Source organism: Anabas testudineus, chromosome 14 (genome assembly GCF_900324465.2).
Source record: "Anabas testudineus chromosome 14, fAnaTes1.2, whole genome shotgun sequence".
Lineage (NCBI taxonomy): Eukaryota > Metazoa > Chordata > Actinopteri > Anabantiformes > Anabantidae > Anabas > Anabas testudineus.
The window spans coordinates 10,480,847-10,496,508 of record NC_046623.1 but is presented as its reverse complement, the minus strand read 5'-3'; the positions used below and the strand labels follow the sequence as shown (position 1 = coordinate 10,496,508).

At 38.3% G+C, this 15,662-nt stretch overlaps 1 protein-coding gene across 2 annotated transcripts; it reads left to right on the top strand.

Moving 5' to 3' along the window:
* Positions 1-634: 634 nt before the first annotated feature.
* Positions 635-13,925, top strand: ap2b1 (adaptor related protein complex 2 subunit beta 1). 2 transcript variants are annotated; one of them, XM_026371377.1, is made up of 22 exons: positions 635-756; positions 2,382-2,436; positions 2,615-2,720; positions 3,024-3,159; positions 3,281-3,526; positions 3,911-4,101; positions 4,195-4,416; positions 4,537-4,657; positions 4,828-4,923; positions 5,019-5,134; positions 5,246-5,411; positions 5,546-5,644; positions 5,782-6,041; positions 6,822-7,014; positions 7,687-7,728; positions 8,090-8,242; positions 8,640-8,785; positions 9,325-9,454; positions 9,723-9,807; positions 10,383-10,469; positions 11,306-11,460; positions 11,630-13,925. In XM_026371377.1, exons 2-22 carry the CDS (start codon positions 2,400-2,402, stop codon positions 11,702-11,704), a joined length of 2,862 nt encoding a protein of 953 aa, XP_026227162.1. In that variant the 5' UTR covers positions 635-756; positions 2,382-2,399; the 3' UTR covers positions 11,705-13,925. The 2 variants fall into 2 exon arrangements, with proteins under 2 accessions (XP_026227162.1, XP_026227161.1); XM_026371376.1 differs by having other exon boundaries at positions 8,634-8,785.
* The last annotated feature ends 1,737 nt before the right edge of the window (positions 13,926-15,662 follow it).

Below are 15,662 nucleotides of genomic sequence, written 5' to 3'. Positions count from 1 at the left end.
CCACTGTACTTACTTTACTCAACCACAGTTTTTTCCAGGATGTGGTTAAACTCGGAGACCACAGGAAAGCTCTGTCTGCATCATCTTTACTTGAGTATTTAAATCCTATATTTATAATACTACGCTACTACATTTATCTTACGACTGTGTACGTTACTATGCTGAAATGTAATAAGCATTTTTACTTTTTAATCGCTGTTCTGCATGTTTTCAGTTTCCACATCAACAGACCTCGATCCCATCCCAATGCATTTTTCTCGTGCTACGTTTACGAGCGTCGGAAATTGTTGCAGAATAACCGGTCACGCCCGTCGCCCGTTCTAACACGTATTTATCTCACTTAGCACTAATTTCTCACTAAATGTGAGAATCTAAACAACAAAGAACAGACAGATCTGACCACACCATGCTAACACTCATTGGGTGGTGTCACCGGCCTCCATGATCTTTTTATACGTGGTATGTCATAAAATTGGCGTGCATATATAATACCTTCTGCACTATGCACATTTTAAAACCACACAAAATGAAGCAATAGTTCGCTATCGAGCACTTGGACGGCCAAAGTTGTTTCTAACACAACATATCGTGTTATGTACTACTTCCTTGAAGGCTTAAGAAGAAAGTCGTCCAGCTTCCGAAGGCAGTGAACGCACCGCACGATCCAGATTCTCCATCTTCCTCAAACCAGGCAAGGGATCCGCCTGAGTCTTGACCCCACTGTAACTTAAGATTTTACCGCTGCCACTCAGTTGGGTATGTGAAATATGTTACTGGTCACAGTTTCTACAGCTGTATTGCTTTGTGTACTGATTTCGTGTCTATGAGTTTGCTGGGCACATTTCGCTACGTTAACGTTAACATAGCTCCTGTCAATAGCAGTAGAAACTGGGCCGCTGGTCACTCTTCTGTTTTGATGATAGATTTAATACTATAACGTTACAAGTCACACCGATTGAATGGAATATGTTTCTGATTGTGGTTGTGCCGGTGCTGGTAGGGTTTGTTGTTTGTTGTTATCAGCTAGCGTTAGTTAGCATTGCTAGTTGTGATTAGCGTTAGTTAGCGGCGGTCACCAAGCTGATGCAGTTAGCATGCAGCCGTTTCACTTTGCTAACGTTAGCGAAGAGAAACTGATGCGACAATAGTTCAATAGTTCAGCTGCTAACTTGACGTTTGAGAGTCGAGGCACTGTCACACGCAAAATGCATTATTTTAAATAACATGTATAATTTAGGCTAAACGATAGCTGACGTTATAGATTAGCGAGGGCTTAGGTTATTGAAAATAAAGCTAGCTAACATAACCTTAACATTAAAGACATCGGTACTAGCCACTTTATGTAGCCCCCGTACATAACACAAGCTAATTAGCTTGTATATGTTGTGAAAGTAACCTGCACTATTAAGCTAAATATTCACGGTCTTTTTGAAGGAAATCGTTTCTGTATTAAACATGTTTGTGTAGCATCATACAAAAGGAACAAAAAACTCCTTTAATAAATAAAAAAACTTTTATTTCTGGTTTCACACAGTAGCTTTAGGTTGTTGATTCTAGTTGTTGTTTATTTATGTCAATAAATTAAAAGACACAAACGGCCCGACACTAACATAAATTATTGAACAAAAATATGCGTGTTACAGTTGAACATTTCAGCCACACTGTAGATTGTAGAATATAATTTATAGCGTCGTCTCTTCTTGGAAAGCTTTTCACAATATCGTAGAAACCTATCTGCTACCAAATTTCACTCCTGGCATTTACTGTGTAGTTAGTAACTACTATGTAGTTAGGTAGGGTTCTCCTGACAGGTTCCAATTATACTATAGTCTATCCACTGCCAGATGGTCAAGTCTGATTCATATCTTCAGACAAAATATTTTCACTACCCAGCGGTCAAATAGTGGTGTTATCTTTGTGATCTCACTACACTTAATCCAACATGTGGCATTGTGCATGGAGATCATAGGCTTGTGTGCTAACACTCCATCATGGATACCCACATCACAAAGCTGCCATTGAATAGTGCTGACACTGCATTGCTTCCTGAGTTTGTGTGGTCTTCTGCTTTACAACGAATTTGCTGTGACTATTACAACAGCATAGACTTAATTTCAAAACAAAGACATGTCGATACAGGCCTAAAGGGAGAAACATATCATAAATACAGAATCATGTATAGTTAACATTGATTCATACAAGAAAACAGACTAACTGATGTCAGTATTGTTGTTTGGTATTAATGTTTTAGTTTGAATCTATTTACCATTTGAAGATGATAATGGTATTAGATACATATCAACTGTATGACTGCTGGAGGTTTCATAAAATATCTCAGAGAGGAATGGGCAGTAAATAGATCTATGTGTTTCCTCTTACAGATCTAAAGGACCACAAGTATGACTGACTCCAAATATTTCACAACCAACAAAAAAGGTGAGCAAGGAAAGCCCAGGTGCTGAAAATGCCTGACTAGCTCATCAGACTTTGTCCTTTGCAATCTGTCTAATGATGAATTTATTTAATGCATCAAACATTCAGTGGAGTTGAGAAAGTGATCTTATTGTACCCTGTCACAGTTTTCTGCAGCATCACTTTGTGTTTCCTCTTCCAGGAGAAATCTTTGAACTGAAGGCAGAGCTAAACAATGAGAAGAAGGAAAAGAGAAAAGAGGCAGTGAAGAAGGTCATTGCAGCTATGACTGTTGGCAAAGATGTCAGGTACTGTAAACAAGAAGTCATATAAAATACCAGCTGTCTGAAAAAAAAACAAAAAAACAATTCCCCTTGATAGTGTGTCCATCACATACTGACTAAGTACATAAATTAGTGTGGCAAAAGTATGTGTAACTGTTCCTTCAGTAAATGGTATTTTACTCCAGATTATGCATCAATTAAAAAAGAGGTTCACAAAGTTTCAATGTCCCTGTATGCTGGCCTTTAGGGTTGCTTGTTTGTTAGGTTGCAGGTGATTAAAAACTTAAAAGGAGAAAAGCATTTGTCCTTTTTATTCTTTTCTATCAGCTCTTTATTCCCAGATGTGGTCAACTGCATGCAGACTGACAACCTGGAGCTGAAGAAGTTGGTCTACCTGTACTTAATGAACTACGCCAAGAGCCAGCCTGACATGGCTATCATGGCTGTAAACAGCTTTGTCAAGGTAAGTTTCTAAATGAACTTTTTGTTTTTTGGCTGTGTATATAATATCCTAAACTGTAAACTTATGAAATTTGACTTTCAGACCATGAAATCTAACATCATTTTCTTGTTCTGCCTTCTAGGACTGTGAGGACCCCAACCCATTGATCCGGGCTCTGGCAGTCCGCACCATGGGCTGCATCCGGGTGGATAAGATCACTGAGTACCTGTGTGAGCCATTGAGGAAGTGCCTAAAGGATGAGGACCCATACGTGAGGAAGACAGCAGCTGTGTGTGTGGCCAAACTTCATGACATCAATGCTCAAATGGTAGAGGACCAAGGTTTCCTGGACTCGCTCAGAGATCTCATTGCTGACTCCAACCCCATGGTAGGTGGCAGTCATGCATGTCATGCGTTTTAGTAAATGCTTGACATATGTATGTGTTCTCTGCTCTTCAGCACAACCCATAAAAATAAAGGAAAGGTCATACATTTTAACTCAGAGATTAGAATTAATCAAAGTATGTAGCCTTTATTGCTTTGCTTCTGTTTTGTCTGATAATTGTTGTTACAGTATATTTGATTTAATTCAAATCAGTCAGTCTCAGTCAGTTTCAAATTATATATAATACTTTAAATTAAAACAGAGCACACATGCACTTATTGTTATTTAAAGACAGCATTATGTAGCAGGCATTAGCCAATCGAACCATTGTAAAATGATGACGAATGTCTTTTAAAGCTCTTGTCACAGAACATCTTGGTGTTTTAGGTTGTGGCCAATGCGGTTGCTGCCCTGTCAGAGATCAGTGAGTCTCATCCCAATAGCAACTTGCTGGACCTTAATCCCCAGAACATCAACAAGCTGCTGACAGCCCTCAACGAGTGCACAGAGTGGGGACAGATTTTCATCCTGGACTGCTTGTCCAACTACAACCCCAAGGATGAGCGTGAGGCCCAAAGGTGGCAGTGATGTTGACAAAATTGAATGCATTTAAATGTAACTAGTTAATTTGCTTTTACTGACTCTCACCTTTCCCTGTTTCCTTTTTGAAGCATCTGTGAGCGCGTCACTCCCCGGCTGTCTCATGCCAACTCAGCTGTGGTGCTGTCAGCTGTCAAGGTGCTTATGAAGTTCTTAGAGCTGCTGCCCAAGGACTCTGACTACTACAACACCTTACTGAAGAAGTTGTCTCCACCACTGGTCACCTTGCTCTCAGGAGAACCTGAAGTCCAGTATGTGGCTCTGAGGAACATTAACCTCATTGTCCAGAAAAGGTGTGTGATTACAAACAATACAAATTGGGTTGTTATTTTTTTTTTTACCTCAGTGGACTTCATATTGCTACTAACCATGATACTCTAATAGTAGTCTAATGCATGTGCTTATGTGTGCAGGCCTGAGATTCTGAAGCAGGAGATCAAGGTATTCTTCGTCAAGTACAATGACCCTATTTACGTGAAACTGGAGAAACTGGACATCATGATTCGTTTGGCCTCTCAGGCTAACATTGCCCAGGTACCTACATGAAACAAAACTGGCAACTTACTCTTCTCTGTTAATAGATTGTCATGCTAAAATGTATTATTTTAGTGTTTGTTAAAGCTGTTTATTATGCGTGTGTGTGTGTGTGGTGTTGTCTACACATACAGTTTATTTCACTGCTCACTGTTTTGGGGCATTTTTAGGTGTTAGCTGAACTGAAGGAATATGCCACAGAGGTGGATGTTGACTTTGTGCGTAAGGCCGTACGAGCCATTGGACGTTGCGCCATCAAAGTGGAGGTAAGAAATGCTGTAATCATTAATCTGTGTACATATCATCACAAGCATAATATATAATAATATTGACATGGTGCCTCTCTCCTGTACTTATTCAGCAATCAGCTGAGCGCTGTGTCAGCACCCTGCTCGACCTGATTCAGACCAAGGTCAACTATGTGGTTCAGGAGGCTATTGTTGTCATCAGGGACATCTTCCGCAAGTATCCCAACAAGTATGTTTCTCACTGAACTACTGAGAACTCAAAACATACATACATGGTATATCAAAACTGGAATCTGCTTGTACAGTCTCCTTCTCACCATTGAGACACTATCTTCTTTAGATATGAAAGCATCATTGCCACCCTTTGTGAGAATCTGGACTCTCTAGACGAGCCCGATGCTCGTGCTGCAATGATATGGATCGTTGGCGAGTATGCTGAAAGGATCGACAACGCTGATGAGTTGCTGGAGAGCTTCCTTGAGGGTTTCCATGATGAGAGCACTCAGGTTGGTTCATTGTAAAAGACTAAAAAGTTTTTTTTGACAAAAACACAAAAAATTTACAAATACTAAAATCATACATTTTACCACTGTAAACCGAAAAAGACCATAATGCAACATTTGTATGTTTTGGTTTAAAGGTCCAGCTCACTCTGCTGACTGCCATCGTCAAGCTGTTCCTTAAGAAGCCATCAGAGACTCAAGAGCTGGTGCAGCAGGTCCTCAGCCTGGCTACTCAGGTGAGTGATGTCATTGTAGAAAAAAATGCAGATTTTATATGAGTTTGGTTCATTTATTCCCTGCTGGAATAAGAAATATGTTAATATCTGTGTTTTGCACTGAATAAATACAGCACATCTCTCCTCCCCTTCTACAGGACTCTGACAACCCTGATCTGCGTGACAGGGGCTACATTTATTGGCGACTGTTGTCAACTGATCCAGTGACTGCCAAGGAGGTGGTGTTGTCTGAAAAGCCCTTGATATCAGAGGAGACAGACCTGATTGAGCCCACGCTCCTGGATGAGCTTATCTGCCACATTGGCTCGCTGGCTTCTGTCTATCACAAACCCCCCAGCGCCTTTGTGGAGGGCAGCCATGGAATCCACAGGAAACACCTTCCTGTCCAGCACAGCAGGTCAGACAGGGCACAGTCTTCCTCTTCTTAAATCTGTCGCATTGATTGTTGAAAAAACCTGTTTCCTCTGTTTTCAGCTTTCTCGTTTCCAACTGTAATGCAACTGTATTATTTAGTGTCATTTTAACATGCAATAGTTGAAACTGAACAAAATATTCAATGCATTACAAACCATTGTGGCACATATTGTCATTTTGCTTAGCATTGAGTCTAGGGGGAAACTAGATCTCAAGATAAGTTATGTAAGTTTTCAGCATGTTAGATAAAAATAAAAATACTCTTCACCTGACAGAATCACCAGTTTAGACCTCAGGTGGTCATTTTGGGGCAGTTAAGCAATGTCATCTGGCTTGAAAGCAGTTGGTGTCTCATAAAATGTGGCATCAAACCAATACAGAGCAACATACAACACTGTACATCTAAACACTCATTTCTGTATTCACACGTACATTTTTTGCACCACCAGCTATTCTGGAGAACAGGAAGTTACCCAATACACTGTACATGTCTCACTGATGCTAAATAAGGAAGAAATACTTTGTGTGAAAATGGTTCCAGTGGTGCTTATGAACAGGAAATCATGGGACAGATGTTTGAGTTTTTCACTGACAAACAGTTTGACCTCACAAATCACAATTAAAAGTTACACTATCATTTTATTCTTGTGCCCATTGATTAGTTCTCCCAGTACACCAGTGTAGCATGGTGTATCTTATTTCTGTCAATGGACAATGATTTTTAGCCTGTCTCTTACTAGTCCCCTGTTTTTTCCTGTGGCAGCATTGATACAGGTGAGAGCCCAGTGAGTGGAGGGCCAGCAGCTGCTATGGAACAGCCACATGTGATTCCAAGCCAAGGTGACCTGCTGGGTGACCTGCTCAACCTGGACTTGGGCCCTCCAGTCAATGTCCCCCAGGTCTCCTCCATGCAGATGGGTGCAGTGGATCTTCTGGGAGGAGGCCTGGACAGCTTGGTGAGCTTGATCTCTTTAAAATAGTATTTAAGCTTTAATTCCCCATTACATCAAGGTGAGGCCGTTTCATGGTGAAGACAAGCTAGATAGGATTGTGCGTTATTTTTGCATAAGGGTTATTATAGTGTGAAGCTGGCAACAACAATCAAAATGAATGCGGCAACAACAATCAAATGAAGGAGGAAAGAGCCCCCTGTTTTTAATTTATAAAATCACTGGGAATTTCTCCTTAATTTCAAATACATTATTGGTGTTTTTTGTTATTATAATATTAATGTATGTTTACTGAATATGTTCTGTATTACATGACTCATGTAGGTTTAGAAATAACAAATGTATCTGAAATAGTCATATTTAGTACAGTAACATATTAGCCTAATTAAAGTATTTTTACAAAATAAACATACATTAGGTCCTGTATGAGTTCTGTATGAGAACTTTCCCATTTCTCCAAGCAGCAGGAATAATTGGGCATCTTGATATCATCTTGCAGATTTTAGTCTCATATCAGTGTGTGATATACTACGTGTAATTATAATTTTCCCAGAAAGTGAAGGCTCCTCTTGATGGGTTGCGGTTGCTAAGAAAGTCTCTGTCTCTGTCTTTGTGTCTGTGTTTGGTCTGTCTGTGATATTTGGATGCTGTCTTTGGGTCCTCTCCTCTCTCCTGTAGCTGGGGGGAGACCTGGGCGGAGGTGTTGGGGGAAGTCCAGCAGTAAGTCAAGCCCTTCTGTTTGGCAGCCTGCCTGTCTGCATGCGGCATGCTTCCTGAATTTATCCTGCCACACTCAAACCAATTCAATTTTTTTTCAGTTTATTTTTTAGTCTGTCATCTCTGGCCTCACAGTCACTTAATTTCACTGATCACATTCACATTTTCTGTCTTAAGGATCTTGGCTAATCAAAGAATCTTAATATGCTTGAAATTTAGTTTTTACTCATAATCTCTGAAGAGTTCCAGTAATTGTCTCTTACTTTGGCATGACTTTGTGATTCTTCTTGTAGATTGACAGAACTAAAACTGTAGTTACTTAGGTTGTGTGTTTTGTGTGTGATTCTTGCTGTGATTGCTTTAGGTGGGTCAGAACTTCATCCCCTCATCTGTCCCCAGTACTTTTGCCCCATCACCTACACCAGCACCTCCAGCTGTCAGCAGTGGCCTCAACGACTTGTTTGAGCTTTCTACAGGCATGGCCATCACCACTGGAGGCTACGTAGCTTCTAAAGCAGTAAGTTCATAGAGCTGCAGTGTCAGCAGTTATCCCAAAGTTTACATAAATAATGCAGTAATACATTTAAAATTGTCTGAACATTTTTAACTGTCTCCTGTGTCACTATGGAGGCAGTTTCTGTAATAATAATACAGGGACATTTATTATTGGTTGACGGATGTCGTTACATATTGTTTCAGGTACCTGCGAGAGGGTAAAATATAACGCAGGAGGGCAAATTGAACCCAAAGTTTTATCTCAGGCCAAATTTCTACATTGTGTTTTATATTATGTACAAGTACTTACTGACCAGGTCAGTATTGAAGCTGTAGAAATGTGAGATTACATAGCTGTAGTTTTAAAGTATACAAAATATATTCTGTCTGTTAATTTGACTGTACTGGTACTGGTACAGGTGTGGCTTCCTGCTGTGAAAGCGAAGGGACTGGAGATCTCGGGAACCTTCTCTCGCCGCCAGGGCCACATGTACATGGACATGACATTTACTAACAAGGCTCTGCAACACATGACTGACTTTGCTATTCAGTTCAACAAGAACAGGTCAGTGCAAGAACTCACAGGAAAAATCACGTTTAGAAAGTATTCAGACTTTTACTCACTTTTATTTAACTTACTTTTAAACGGAGAAAACGTTTGCCCATCAAACTATTCACAATAACTTTAAATGAAGTTATGGAAAACCTTATGCAAATTAAATCATTTGTTGTTGAGCTTTTTGTATAATAAGCTGGATTTTTTAAATGTAACTTTTAGTTTACTGCTGTGGCACCTGAATTTCCCCCTTGGGGCATCAACAAAGTCTTATCTAAATTTACACTGATAAAATAATAAATAATAAAAAAATTTTCCACTTTAAAATACATTTATGACACAGACACATGTGCAAAAGTAAAAGTGTCTGAATAAATTTCAAAGTTTTCCCGCCAAACTACTTACTTACTAGATGGTGGCCAGGACATGTTCCAGTCATGCCCCTGGACATGTTTACAGCACAGTATATGACCCCTTCAGAGAAATGAGACCACTGGTGTGTTCATAATAACTATATCTGATAGGCACTGTTTGTTTTCTACGTACAGTTTTGGGATGATCCCTACCAGTCCTCTACCCATTCACACTCCACTGATGCCCAGCCAGAGCATTGAAATCTCACTGCCTATCAACACCATTGGCCCAGTTATGAAGATGGACCCGCTCAACAATCTGCAGGTACAGAAAGATTCACTTGCTGGCAAGCAAAAAGCAAAAGCACGAAACATTAGAAACTTGGATTCAACTTTCTTCCTTAGAGATGCAAGTTGGAGGGCTTTACTGTGATAAAGCTGTCCAGCTGTTCACAACTTACACAACCTATTATTTATTTAGTTCAATGCTGTTTCTTTTTGCTTCCACCATTAGATTTTAGCACATCTCAGCCATACAGAACAATCAAGATGAGTATTAAGATTTATGTTCTCTTTTGTTTACTTGTATACAGGTGGCTGTGAAGAACAGCATTGACGTCTTCTACTTCAGTGTACTCATCCCTCTAAACATATTCTTTGTTGAGGATGGAAAAATGGGTATGATTGTAATTGCTTTATATATGTATATATTTAAATCAAATATTAGGTTGCTGCAATTCAAGTCAAGTCAAGTCAAGTCAAGAAGCTTTATTGTCATTCCAACCACATATAGCTGAAGCAGTACATAGTGAAATGAGACAACGTTTCTCCAGAACCATGGTGCTACATAAAACGGCAACAAGACAAACATGGGGCTGAGGACTGCTAAGTTGTCCTAGCAAAACACATAAAGTGCATCCTGTGCAACCTAGTGCAAACAGTGCAAGAACACAAAGAAAAAGTGCAAATAGTCACTAATCACTAAGTCAAATAGGGAAATAAAATTCATAATATGGAATTCAAGGTTGGAAATCTGAGATAATATAATGAAGCAATCAAGCCTCAATAGAATGCGTCAGACCTCTGGCTTAACTCTGTTAAATGGTTCCTACATGTATTAAAAAACTGGCCATTATTTATTTCCATATCTATCAACCATCCAATAATATGCAGTCTTTTACTATGCAGAAAGCAGTTTTCAGTATTTACAAGGTAATGTTGATCTGATAGTTTTACTTTTTCCCCTTGGGCAGAGCGGCAGGTGTTCCTGGCTACCTGGAAAGACATCCCCAACGAGAATGAGCTACAGTATCAGATAAAGGAGTGCCATCTAAATGCAGGTAAGCAAGTTCGTGAACAAAATGCCCTCAGTTGCAAAACAGTCTTTATTTCCTAGTAGTATGATGTCTGTGAATCTCTATATAAATTCTAAGAGTTTTTCTAGAGTTTTGAGTAGCTTTCTGCATATATTTACATATTAATGAGGTTAATTGTTTTGTCCACTGGAATCTAAATTTACATCTTTCCTTTCACAACACATAAATCTTAAGTCAGTGGTTGTTTTTTTTAATAGAAAATTAAAAAAATAATTAATAGTAAAACTAGTTCCTTCTCTGAATCTTCTGATGTGCTTATTTGGCTGGGGTACGGCCTAAGTCCAAAGCATTTACAGCAGCTTTCAGGTTTGTGCCCAGTATCGCTTCAAATACTCATCCAAAGACCTCACTCTTCTCTCTTGTGTTTTCTTTATCTATCCACATGCCTATCTTGGGATTCTTCAACATTTCCATTTCTTTCTGCCAAAAGGACACCTTAAGCTTCTTTCCCTTTTTAATCTGATGTGATGATTGTCTGCCAACAGGATGGTTAACAACCCATGTGTGCTGTTCAAACCAGGGGCAATGTTGTACAATATTTGCCTAGGTTATTCAAATCTGGTTCGTGCCAGTTCCATAAAATCTTTGTAGAGCTAATTTATCCTGTTATAAGCCTAATGCCATTATTAGTCTATTAGGCATTAGCTCATGTATATAATAGTGGTAGTAGCAGCTATAGTGATTATGCCTCCAGTAGTGATTACAACTCTTCAATTGTTTCTCTTTGTTCCTTAACTAGATTGTAGAATAGAAGTGTGACATGTCTATTAGCTAAAGTAAACTCAATTCCCATCTTGCAGACACAGTATCAGGGAAGCTACAGAATAACAACATCTACACCATTGCCAAGAGAAATGTAGAAGGCCAGGACATGCTGTACCAGTCCCTCAAGCTAACCAATGGCATCTGGGTCTTGGCTGAGCTCCGCATTCAGCCTGGCAATCCCAACTACACGGTAGAGTATACTTATTGGTTTTTACTAACTAATGTCCAATTATTTGCACATTATCTTTGTAAAGTATAAGTAGTATGAAGAAAGATTAGATCACTCTGCATTAGCTTCATATTTCAGATTTCAGAATGTATGAATGATGTTTTCTCCCGCTGTAACTCTGTTTTTACAGCTCTCTCTGAAGTGTCGGGCACCTGAGGTTTCTCAGTACGTCTACCAGATGTATGACTCTGTGCTGAAGAATTGACTTGCTCTATTATTTACCCATTCTGCTTCATCCTGGCAACAAACAGCAGTGTTTTATCATTTTCTGTCACCTGAAGCTAACTGCCAAAACAAGGGAATCCAAGCATTACATGATGCATGCTGTATAATTTGGAATATTTTACCACTGACAAATGAAGAAAAGAAGTGTAATCGTACTTCTGGTTCTGTATAACACACTCAACTTAAACATACAGCTTATTCCTTTATTTTGGCAGCTGAAAATACACTGCCTGTCCAAAAAAAAAAGTCACTATCTGCATTTAACTAAGCAAATAGGTAAGAGCCATCCATTGGATAATTACTGCATGGATGATTATTTAAAGCTGGCAACAACTTATTTAACCCTAACTGATGCAGTTAGTAGCTTCTCATTTCTTAAACAACCTTGTCAGAAAACAAATTCTGTGGTTGTGGAAAAGATGTTCATCTGTTTTCTTGATGGCTCGTACATATTCCAATATGACAATGCCAGGATTCATCGGGTTCAAATTGTGAAAGAGTAGTTCAGGGAGCATGACACATCATTTTCACACATGGAGAGTCCAGACCTTAACCCCATTGAGAATCTTTGGGATGTGCCTGAAGACTTAACACAGCGGCCCGACTCTCCCATGATCAATACAAGATCTTGACAAAAATGAATGCAGCTCTGTACAGGAATAAATGTGACATTGCAGAAGCTAATTGAAATGATGCCATGGCGAATGCGTGCCGTAGTCAAAGCTAAAGGCAGTCCAACATAATTTGCCATTTTTTTGTTTGGACAGGCAGTGTTTATTGAATTCTCTTATATAATTCCCCATTTTCATTTTTACCTCCCAGTGAAAACATGTCCATTCCATCCTTAACTTAGTGTCTTAGTGTTGTAAAGATGTGACTGATGCTGAAACTGTCCTAAATAGGGAAGAAAAATCTCAAATGACTCCATGAAGCCTTTTTTATTATTTGTACAGTATGTGGCATCTTTTGCTTTTCTTTTCTTTTTTGTTAATGACTTTGTTTCACTTGTACCCATAGAATAATACTATTGATGATTTGTTCCGTTTGCCAATAACAGTCTGAGGAATCAATAATGTGTTTTTCAGTAGCTACTAATGCTTGTTCTGCAGCACATGGCCATGGTCAGCACCCAAACATTATACATCATACTGAACAGTGTAACATGTTTTTCTTCTCCTTTTTCCTGTCATGACTTCAACTATGGAGATTTCTAAATTCAGAAAGTAAGCAAAACATTAGGCCTTGTGAAACTGTCAGTGAAACAGTTATTGTGTAATGAAAGAAATTTCTATATAAGCAGAAAGCTGTTAAAATACATAATATTTCAGTGTAGTCTTGTATCTGCTGTTTAAGTAGAGGAGGGTAAACTGTCAGAGCAGACAGGAGCTTCTCACTGGCCAGTAACATAAAGAACATTTGTGGGTTAAGGTTTTTAGGCAAAATTGCCAGGTGCCATTATTTTCCCTAATATGTTGGAACTACTGCACAAATCACAACTGCTATTGATAATGTGTTCACATGCCAGTGCCACTCCATTTTAAGGATAATATTTGTTATTCATTTTAATAATTCTTTACATAATAGCCCCTATACTGCAACCACAAACAGTAGTAAACAGTAGTTGTACCCAGCTTTATACACCTGTATTGCCATTCCTATTTATTGTACATCTACCTCCGTGTATTTACTTGCCATTGCTGTTAAGGCACTCCCACAGGACCAAGCATTAAAACAAATTAAATGCCAGGTTGGTTTTAATATACTTGTGTCAGTATAACCTTATAATGTTGCTCTTATGTACTATTGAATATTTGAGTTCAAATTCCCTAAGACCCAAAGTTTCTCTTACACAGTGCAGTCCAGTGATTGTGTAGTTTGTGTAACTAATCAATTTAAATGTTTTGGTATTCCCCTTAAAATGATGAAGCCTCATCTCTGTCTATTCAACAGAATGAGTATTTAGCATATTGAAAAACGATTCCACTCCTGTCTCATGCCCCTGTTGTAGATCTGTTTTTTTTTTAAGCAATATAGTCACAGGCACTCCCATCTCTAGTTTATTCAAAACTGTTGCCAGCAGAATGTATGGAGAGAACTATTATAGCATCTTATGAAACGGAATATGTCTAGTGTCATTGCTGTCCTGTTGTGAATGATTTGTTATTATCACACATGTCAATAAATAATCAATCAATCATTTATCTTGGTGTCTTGTTTTCTTCAGACATATTTACACTACAAAAGTTCATCACAAAAACATAAGATTAATGTGTTAGCTATCATAATTTACCTTAACGCAACTACTGGGTGGCACAATGCATGCTCACTTTAAAAGAGTATTGTAAATGTGGTGGTTGTACTTGTTCTAGTTGTCAACAAATATATGTACAGGCCAAAATGAACAGTTATTTCACAGGAAAACACATGGTACTACAGAAGCTTATTATGAATCTGTACGTACAACTTCCTGCAACTACATATTCAATATAACACCAAATATTTATTAGAGTACTTTTTACTTCAGTTAGGCCCCATAAAAACTACAGCCCAGCTGTTTTAAGCTTTGATTGTCTTTAGGCAAACAATGAAGCTCACATAAAGCATGTTCTGTGCAGTATACACAATAGGGGGAACTGAAGCAACAGGATATGTACACAATGCAAAGAGGAAAATGGGGCTTTACATGTGGCACAGAGTGAGTGAATCAAAGTCATTTACAGTTAGCATAGATATTCCTTTACAATAAAATAAAAGATATTTTTGTATTTCATGTGAAATCTTTACAGTATATAAAAGGCGTGACAAAAACAGTAGATAGAAGAGAAAAAAGGAAAACATTTTTGTCACCTAGGGCAGAAATCCAAATTTACCAAAGAACATTCAATTCACTAATTCAATTCATTTTGTTTTTATTCTGTTTTTTAATAAACATTTGTCTTATATACCCAGATACTACAGGAAACTTTAAAAAAATTACTGTAGTATTGGTATAGTTCAGTAATAAGTTTAGGGCAGGTTGCAAAGTATCTTAAAAGGTTGTGAAATCTAAGCACTATGCGTTTTCTGTAATAATGTAAGGCTTAACTCTACTGGCACTAATGCCAGTATCTATAAAAATACTATAGTATGTGAAAGAGGAGTTCCCCATTATGTGCAGATCACTAATAACATAACTTTGTGACCTGAAAATAGATGTGCTAGTAATTAATATGGTCTCTCTGAAAAATAATTTCAATTAATGTATATAGTAAATATGTCTTTTGGTGTATATGTAAATGTAAAGGATTGCATAACTAATCCATTTGGACAAGGATGATATATAGAAATCCATTTTAAAACTGATATTCTCAAATGTTATCACTGTAATACACCAACAGAGCTTCATACTGTACCTCTTACCTTTTTAGTGGAATCCATTTTCATGTGGAGGTGACGCCATCTTGAATATCCTCCAGTCTCTTGAGGAGATGTTTGGTGAACACCATGAGAAACCACTTGTAGCGGGGCACTGCCAGAGGTTCTGGAGCGAGCGACCAGGTTAATTGAAGTTAACTACATACTTACTTAAGTACATTCTCATGCCAACTTCTGAATGTCGAATCTTAATAATTAATTTAATGGTAAAATACTACGTTTATACTACACCGTGGTAATGTTAGCGTTCATTTTATTCACGGAGAGGATATCAGTACTGTGCAAAATTAGCTTAAAAGGCACCCATGTAACTCAACATTAACTTAATAGTTTATTTCAGCAAGTTGACATTGTAAATACAGTAACGGTGGTAAAGTAAATAGCCAGCAACATGCTAATGTGTTCTTTAACAGTTGAGCAAGCTAAAGTTGTAAAGAGAATATCCAATTAGCTAGCTAACACGTTAGCAACGGTGATGTTACATTAGCGCTAGATGAACGTCCATGCTAGATATTAATAACGTA